The sequence below is a fragment of the Condylura cristata genome, unplaced genomic scaffold (assembly GCF_000260355.1).
Source record: "Condylura cristata isolate star-nosed mole 26May11 unplaced genomic scaffold, ConCri1.0 scaffold00015, whole genome shotgun sequence".
In the NCBI taxonomy this organism is placed as follows: Eukaryota; Metazoa; Chordata; class Mammalia; order Eulipotyphla; family Talpidae; genus Condylura; species Condylura cristata.
The window spans coordinates 6,664,361-6,674,012 of NW_004567116.1; the positions used below are offsets into that span (position 1 = coordinate 6,664,361).

The 9,652-nt window shown below is 36.9% G+C and overlaps 2 protein-coding genes across 2 annotated transcripts; both read right to left on the reverse strand.

The window, feature by feature from the left end:
• Positions 1 to 3,191: 3,191 nt before the first annotated feature.
• On the reverse strand, positions 3,192 to 3,918 carry LOC101631967 (olfactory receptor 8K3-like). Its single transcript, XM_012725173.1, is given in 3 exon segments — positions 3,192 to 3,596; positions 3,598 to 3,827; positions 3,915 to 3,918. Coding segments are annotated over 3 exon segments (639 nt in total).
• A 434-nt stretch (positions 3,919 to 4,352) lies between these two features.
• On the reverse strand, positions 4,353 to 5,288 carry LOC101632193 (olfactory receptor 8J2). The gene has a single exon (XM_004683474.1). The coding sequence runs from the start codon at positions 5,286 to 5,288 to the stop codon at positions 4,353 to 4,355; it is 936 nt and encodes a 311-aa protein (XP_004683531.1).
• Between the last annotated feature and the right edge of the window lie 4,364 nt (positions 5,289 to 9,652).

Genomic DNA, 9,652 nt, shown 5'->3' on the forward strand with positions numbered 1-9,652 from the left:
ATTTATCTTCTATATTAGTTAAAATATTTGATATGTATCTACTTAAGATTGAACATATTTTCTTACCCCCAGGTGCATTTTGATATAACTGGCATAAATTAATATTTGTAACACATAAGTATGTATTATCATGAAAAAGAACTTGGGTAATATAAAAAAGATTGAGAAAAATAGGAGAAAGTATGGTCGCTCCAATTGGTTTCATATGATGAAATTGCATCTAAGTTCTCTTTAGATATATTCTACACTTAATGAAAACACAGCTTTTAAATCATTACATGTAAGCATACTGACAAGACAAAACATGTAGACAATATCACATCTGAAGTTGTTAGTTGTGATAAATATGTGATGCACATTTATATATATTCTGGAGTGTTGTTTCAAGTCTGTTTGTACTTTCAACACACAAGTAATTGTACTACCTGATAGTATAACCTTTAATGTGGACATATGTTACTATAAGGCTGTGTATAATATTACCAGTAAATCACCAATTGTAAGAAATACCGAAGTAGAACGAGGATGAGCAAGCAAAGTAAATGACTTACTGGTCTCAAGATGGCATTAACATTTCTTTTAAGAAAAGAAAGAAAGAACTTAAAGAAAATAGCACAGGTGTCAGGAAAATTGAGCTCTAAGACAGCAAACAGAAAATACATTTATAACATTACGTTATAAACATGTTTAGAAGAAATTCACATTCATCTCACATAAACCTTCTTTAAATGGTCAGACTCACGTGTGAGTGAAAGGTGGACCGTGAAGACCCCTTGCTCAGAGCTCACCTCTAACAAGCAAGTCTCTGTACTCCCCATGACCTCCCAGCAAAAGCCAGTAAGAATTTATGTGTTTCTTTCATCCCTTGAGACCCTCCCTGGGGAGCAAGGAGGCAGTTTGTTAATGATGCCTAAAGCACTTGAAAACTTCCAAACTAAGCCACTGGGAGAGCTGGGAGAGCTGAGAATTACAAAGGGCATCCTTATATTCTCAGAAATAAAGTTAAGTTACATACCTTTCCACAATTTCTTTCTGTTAGGTATTTTCTATTGCATCCACGAGATCTGGATCAAATTATTGTATCTGAGGACAGGCATTTTAGTCAATGTAGATTGGCTTAATCTTGAATGTGTTTTGATTTGGGTATCTTAGCCCCAGAATTGTTAAGACATAAGATTCAGCATCAGTACTTCCAAGGGATATATAGGGTGGTTATATCAAAGTTAATTCCCACCAGCAGAGAGCACTATTCAATGTCCGTGCCACAATTTAATGTTTTTCATTGTTTTCTTTCATTTGTTTATTGAGGTGACATTGTTTCATTGTACTATGTGATTCAGAGTCTTAGGGTTACACCTCCTCAGCATCTTTATTTGCTTTTCAGTCATTCTGGATGATGTGATTGTAGTTTTTATTTGCATTACCCTAATCCTGAATGAATTAAGAATCTTTTAACATATGCTTAATAGTTACTTGGGTATTTTCTTTGCAAAATGTCCATTCCTATCTTTCCTTCTCTTTATATTGTATGTCATGATAATTACTTGTCATAAGTAACAATTCATGACCTTGGCACAGCATTTATTTCTCCCAATCAATGTACAGGGGATAGTGCTCCATTTTTATAGTTTCTAGCAATGAAGTCACACAAGTTGCTCATGCATATTAGTGAAGTCTTGCAAATAAAATTTTTACCTAAGTGTCTTACATATTTTATTAGTATAGTTGATTCTTTAAAATTTTATTTCCACCTTTTATTTTGGCTAACATGTAGTCAAAAAACTGCTCTTTTGCATGCTGACATTATATCTGCCAATTTTGCAACATTCATTGCTTATTTGCAACATTCAATACTTAAACTTATAATTTAAAAAAACACAATTAAAATACTTAAAGATTACCATGCTTTTACTTTTGCTTCCCTGGGCATCATATGTTTACACATCATGATTTAAGAGAAAACTGATCTATCAACCACAAGGGAGATGATGTGTAATTATTTTTAAATGGGTTAGTTATGGCTGTGTACATGCCTCGTGCAAGGAACTAGCTTTTATCTTCTGTATGTCATATCACTATGCCATGGGCATTGTTATTAAATGGTGTGCAAGCTAGAAATGATATAATTTTATATTTAAAAAGCACAAGAATATGTTTTAGAAAGATTGGGAGATATCTTACAAACAACAAGATGGAAGATACATTAAAAAAGACTTCCCTTCAGGAGGGAAATGCACGGGACTATGGTGGTGGCACAGGGGTGATTTGGTGATGGGAAACCCGTGGGGATTACAATTGAGATGAAAAAAAAATGTGCAAAATAATGTAAAAATAAAATTTTTAATAATAAAAAAAAAGTAAAAAAAAAAAAAAAGACTTCCCTTCAGTTGTAAACAAAGACTTGGCAATGTGAGAACTCTGATGCATACGTCAGCTTCTTTCATTGAAACTTGAAAACAACTCAAATTTGATGACAGAAGATCACTTCTTGAGTATCTATAGATTGAAAACAAGAAACATTTCTAGCTTACTCTGCCTATTGCACTTGATTGTTTCTTGTAAAGATTTACCACATAGCATAAATGATTGTTTGTAATCTGTTTACTGTATATCATTTTTTTTTTAAAGATTTATTTATCTGTGCATACGGAACTTGGGTACAGGCCAGAGGTGCAGGGGCAGCGAGAGGTTTCACCAGAGACAGAGTGGGGAGCAGAACAGGCAGATAAACGAAGTACACTGTTGAGGGGAGCAGCAGGCAGGTCAGGAGAGGTCTGCTGCACCAGTTGATCACCTCAGGGGTAGGTGGGGATTGACCTCATGTGGAAGTGGCTTTAGCTTCTTAGTGCTGTGCTTTAACTAGTTGCACCAGCAGGGAGGACCCTAGAATTCTTTTTAGAAAAGATTTATTTATGCATACAAGAGCTGGGGTACAGGTCAGAGATGTGGGCTGGGAGTGGTGAGAGGATTTGCCAGAGACAGAGTGGGGAGCAGAACAGGCAGATCGACTGAAACACACTGCTGAGGGGAATAGCAGGTGAGACAGGAGAGGTCTGTTGTACGCCATGGGGGTCACCTCCTCAACTGGGGATTGAATTCATGCTGCAGTGGCTTCAGACAGCTTCACAGTGCTGAGACAGCCTCTTTCACCACCAGGGAGGCTCCTATTGTATATAAATCTACACTGAACTCTATGTAGGGGAGTTGCACAGAGCTCCCCCAATTCTCTGCAGGGCACCTTTTTCTTCTTTGTTCCTTAAACTGTAGATCAGGGTATTCAGCATGGGGATTATCAAAGTATAAAACACAGAGGCCATTTTATCATTTTCAAAGGAGTGGCTGGACTTGGGTTGCAAATACACAAAGAATAGCGTCCCAGATAGTATAACTACCACAGTCACATGAGAGCCACAGGTGGAGACTGCCTTGCACCTGCCTTCCACAGATTTTATGGTGAGGATGGCCTTGAGGATCAGTATGTAGGACACAAGGACTATAAGAAGAGATGAAACCAAATTAAATGCTGAAAAGATCAGTATCATCAACTCCATATCATGGGTGCCTGAGCACACCAAAGTTAACAAAGGAAGACAGTCAACAGTAGAAATGACTAGTGACATTATGGCCACAGAAGGATGAAATAAAAATCTTTATGGTGGTGATCAGAGGCAGAAAGGCACTGTAGACGGAGGAGACCATCACCAACACCCAGCCTACTTTTGGGGACATGACTACTGTGTACAGAGGAGGTGATGGGGTAGTGGGGACAGCAGATGGGTTTGTTGGGAGGAAAGAAGTGATCACAAGCCAAAGGTTGTAGTTTAGCGCTTGGAAGAGGCATGGAAACAGGTTCTCCCCTAGAGGTTCTGGAATGTATGCAAACGGTTGGCAAGCTCATGTTAGCCCAGAAAGACCCATTGTGAACCTCTGACCTTCAAAATTTCAAGATTAAAAAATAACAAAACAAAAAACTCTGGGCTCTTCAAAATCTCTGCTTGGGGCATTAGTTACAGTGCAGTAGAAAATTAATACAACTGACAATATAATTACTTTTTAATGAATACAAACTTGTAAACCAAATGTAAAGTGGAAAACCCTTTAGTAAAGTACATTTTTTAAATCTTGAAATACATTTATTTTCAAATTATTGTCCATTGCTTATAAATGTATTTCCCATAGCCAATTAGCACATTTTCTCCTACAGGAAAATTTGGAAATTTAAGGTTGGGATCGAAAAGATTCAGATTTTTCCCATTGAAATGGATAGAACTTTAGCTATTATGTCTTCACTTAACAGTAAGCTTTTCAGGAACAGAAAGAAATTATTAAATGAAAAGAGTTACGTTTTAAATTTACGATTGACACGGGCCCTTCAGGAATCTTTTCAAAGCATCCTTCACATCCTTATTCCTGAGGCTGTAAATGAGGGGGTTCAGCATTGGTATAACCAGGGTGTAGAAGACCGAGTACATTTTATCAGTATCTAAGGAGTGATTGGTCCGTGGTTGCAAATACATGAAGAGAAGCGTCCCATAGAACACAGTGACCGCCACCATGTGAGACGCACAGGTAGAAAAAGCTTTGCGTCGCCCCTCCGAGGAACGTATCCTCAAAATGGCGAGCACAATATTAAAGTAGGATATCAGAACAATGATCATGGAGAAAAACAAATTGGTCCCCGAGAAGGTGAACACTGCTGTTTCTGGAATGTAGGTGTCCGAACAGGACAAAGCTAACAAGGGGACATCGTCACAATAGAAATGGTTGATGACGTTGGAAGAGCAGTAGGACACTGAGAACACACAGGAAGTCACAGTCAGCGCTGTGGTCAGACTGTAGAGGTAGGTGAGGGACACCAGCAGAAGGCAGATCTGTGGAGACACCACCACCGTGTAGAGCAGGGGGTTGCAAATGGCCACGTAGCGGTCATAGGCCATGGCCGCCAACATGAAAATCTCAGCCACGATGAAAACTAAGAAGCCACCCAGTTGGGCTGCGCATCCGTAGTAAGAGATGGTTTTCTTCATGACTAAGAAGTTAACCAACATTTTAGGAGCAATGACAGTCGAGTTGCCAAGATTGATGATAGCCAAATGGCGAAGGAAGAAGTACATGGGGGTCTGGAGTTGAGAGTCCACACTGGTGAGGGTGATGATGCCCACGTTTCCTGTCACCGTCAGCCCATAGATGACCAGGAAGACAAAGAAGAGTGGGATCTGGAGGTCTGGACGATCTGAGACGCCCAGGAGAATGAACTCTGTCACCCTGGTGAGATTCCCTGAGGCCATTTACTTCATTGCTTTCATCTTTTAACAGGGAAAAATGAAAAGACATTAATAAATGGTGAAATCGTTTTTTCTGTAGCTCCTAGATTCTGTGAATGTTTCACTTGAACTCTGGCTTTTTTGTTTATGATACTTCAAAGGTTTAGATATTAGATTTTATTCACCATCTTTTCACAAAATTCAAAATTATATACTTTTCAGACATAACTTTCAGATTCTTAGAACTAGAGCTATTAATCTCTTGCTGTTGAATGCAGTTTATATTAGACACATACATTACTACATTACTGTATGTAGTTTATATGCAGAAATCAATTGTTAGTGTGATAGTGCATGAAAACACAATATATGTTTTATATGTGTATACATTCATGTTTACACATGCATATATACATAAATGTGTATATATGTATGTGTGTGTGTTGTGTTTTCCAAAGATAAAGGAGAGTTTTATATAAAAAGTTGATGGGCCAAAGTGACCTCCAGTTATCTTTTCTTTAGCTGGTTCTCTCTCCTTGTACCACTTCTGGGAATTCAGTATTACAGCACTTTCAGTACCCTGAATTTTTCTTCATCAATTTTACTAGAGCTCTTGGCATCAGTTATCAATCAAGACACCTACCCTCAATATTGCATTTTCTTTGTATCACTCAGAAACTAAATTCTCTTGATCACATTTCCTTTCTTCTACCAAGTAACTCATTCTACCTTACTGAAGGCTTTTATAGCTGAAGTAGACATAGTCAGTGAGTTACCATTCTACATATTCAGACAACTGGAGCACATGATATCTAGTGTGTACTTAACAAATTAAATTGTGATCCATTGTGTGTGCTTGCTTTAATTTAAAGATACTTCCCTGCATACATAAAATATATGTCTGGCACCAGCCACCCATATTTCTTGTCTCCTCCCAATGCATCTATAAGGAACTATACAGATAAGTTTGTGATGGAGATCATGTGGCATCTTTGTCCTTGATTAAACTATTTCATGTTTGTTGGCTATACATAAAAGCAATTCAATGAAGTTTCACTCTGAGATATAGTATTTAATAAGAACAGTTTAATTAGAACAAAATAGTATCAACAATAGTAATCATTGTCTGCTGTGAACTTGTGGAATTAGTTTTTAAAAATTATTTACATGTATCTTTACTTATTAATTTCCTCTTCTATTAAAATGGGATTGATGGTAATACTTGGTTTTATTTTGGTAAGTGTATGTGATTTAAATAAAATTTCCATGGAATAGCTTACTATTGTCTTTTTCTTAAGGTCTTATTTGATTTAACATTTACTCCTGAAAAACCTCTTTTAATTGTGTAAACATAGATATTAAAATTTGATCTTTGAAAATAAATAAATTTTGAGAATAGCTCAAAATGATAGCTTCTTAATAAAATGAAATGAAAAAAACACCCAATGTTAATCAGTTTATCTTTAACAATTGGATGACATATTGCATTGCAATTAAATTTTCAATATTTTCTGATGCAATTTTAAGAGTAAGTTCCATAGGTCTCACACTGTCAAGTTTGTCTAAAATTAATCACGAGTTGTATTAGGAACAAACACCACATGTTGTTAGGTGCTCATGTGTTTGCTCGCAGCAATGGGTGACAGCAAGGAGTCTCTCTACCTGGAGTTTAACACCTTGTGTGATGCAAAATCAGGAATAGGAGAAAAACTTTCTCTTATTGATCTTAGGAAAACTTTGTGAATTTTTCTTGGAGATCTGGAATTTTATATTTCAAAGACATTTGACAAGATTGCTACCTGCTCGTACAGCACCTTCTAAAACATTCATCAATTTTATGAGTTCTGTGAGAGAGAACATTTCTCATTATGTTAAGATGTATTCCCTGTAATGACTATTCATTGTCCTGGATAATTGCTCATGCAGGCTAATTTATCAGGAGGGATGCTGACTACTATTGTTTAAGTTGTTATCAACATCACTTTCATTTAGCAATCAGTAGGCAGAGATATGAGTAACTTGGAAAGACTATTTCAGTTCTGAGTCTGAGTTGAATGAGATAAATCTTCCAAGATACTTGTTCTCACATCAGGAATTAGATTTAACCTACCTGTGCTCGGTGATCTGCTGAGACCCTCTCCTAGGGTGGTTGCCCGTAGTATGCTAAAGAGTTTTTAGTGTGTCTGATGTCCCTGAAGATCTTCTCTCAGACACACTTGTTTTGGCCCGAGTTCCCAAACACGAGATCCAGAATTCCCACATATAGGTCTGATTCCCCAGGGGCAGGAAGTCCAAATAATGCTCATTAGTCAAGTCTCCTTGCAAGATTTTACCCAAAGAAATTGTGCATATAGCCTAGGGACGGTACGATGTGATCTTAGAGAATAACAACACCTGCAACAATCCATTCTTCCCCATTGGCTTGAATTCTACCCTATGTTAATGGGATGTTGCCCCTTTTTATGGGATGGAGAAATTCTGATCCCAAGGTTGAATTTTTTTTTGTTTGTTCTAGAGTTTATTTCCCCCTCTATCTCATCTACCTCCCATCAACAACAGCTGCTATTTTTCCTCTTTTTTTTTTCCCTCATGACCATACCTTATAGCCCTTTGACTCTCTCCCTCCTCTGTAATAGCTGCAGAAGCCTCACTTTCTTTACTAGAGACTGCTAATTTTATAAGCTCTTTGCTTTGCTACAACATCTACTGTGTGAATGTCCAATGTTTGTCTTTGTCATTGTGACTTGATTCACTACACATAGTTCACCTCAACTCTTTCCATTTTGCTGTAAATTGCAACATTTCATCTTTCTTGATGATTGAAAAATATTCCACTGTGTGACTATATCTCTTCTTAATTCAAACCTCTATCATTGGGCACTTAGATTGCTTCAATATTTTAGCTGTTGTAAATAAAGCTGCAATAACTATTGATCTTGAAGAGATACCTGTCACCCATTATTACTGCAGCATTTTTCACAATTGTCAAGATAGGGGAACAACTTAAGTGTCTACAAATGTGGAAATTAATAAAATGTTGCATATACTTACAGTGGAATATTATTTAACTTCAATAAAGAAAGAAATCCTGCCATATTAAAAAATATGGACGGGTCTAGAAGATGTTGCTAAGAAAATAAATCAGGGAAATAATGGATACTGTTTGACCTCACTTCAATGAGTTGTGGGGAATAGTTAAGCTCCTTCTCCTCGGAGCAGAGAGCAAGGATGATTTCCAGAGACTGGAGGAAGGGGGGGGGGATGGGAGATGATAGTCATTGTGTACAAGTTTTAGTAATCAAAGTTAAATGATTCTGGAGTACTATCATGCAATACAGGGCTGATTGCTAATGATAGTGTATTGTACAATTAAATTTGTTAAGAGGGTAGATCTGAAGTTAAATGATTTTATTACTAAGATGATAATAAAAGAGTGTAAGAAATCAGAAAAAAAATAAAGCGATTGTAAGAAAGTGAAAATGAAAAGTAATGAACATCTATAAAGCAGAGACATTCAGCTGGGGTGGAGAGGGGAACAGGATCAGAACTGGGGTGGGCAGAGCACATGGGTGGGTGATGCGCACGGGTGAAGTGGTGGTGGGAAGCCCATGGGGATTACAACTGAGATGAAAACATGTACAAAATGAAGAGTGATGCAAACAAATAAAAAAAAGAGGACGAAAGAAAGTTTGGGGATGGTATTAAATTTGTAAGTTTAATAGTGGTCATTGTTCGTGGGTTTATACTTATCCCCAAACTTTTCTAGTTGTGTTCATGAAATATGACCATTTTAGATATCAGCTTTACCTCCATAAACTGATTACATACACCCACCCACCCACCCACCCACCCACACACACACACACACATTTTAACATTAGAGAACGTACTCATATACCATATCTTTGACACTGGGTTAGCATTTAACTTGTCTGACCCAGGTTTTCTCTCTTGGCAATATATTTAATTTATCCTGCCAAATGACAATGCATATGGTTTAAACTATAAAGGTAAAATTGCCCTATATTCCCAAAGGGACACATTACATGGATTTATAGTCATCCAAATTCATTATGCTGTTACTCTGTGCAAACTATAAAGGGCCATATTTGAAGTAAAAAGAATATAAACTTGGAACTTCTTAAAACTGTTGCTTAAGAGATACACTTAAGTATGAAGTACCATAGCTATGTGAATTCAGAGATGGAAAATATCTAAAGCTCTGTAAGACTTCAGAAGTAATGAGATTTTTGTGATTCAGATAATAATAGCCATATCTATCTATCTACCTATCTACCTATCTACCTATCTATCTATCTATCTATCTATCTATCTATCTATCTATCTATCTATCTATCTATCTATCTATCTATCTATCTATCTATCTA

Coding starts and splice junctions, on each gene's coding strand:
- LOC101632193 (XM_004683474.1), bottom strand. CDS start 5,288: ATGGCCTCAGGGAATCTCACCAGGGTGACAGAGTTCATTCTCCTGGGC.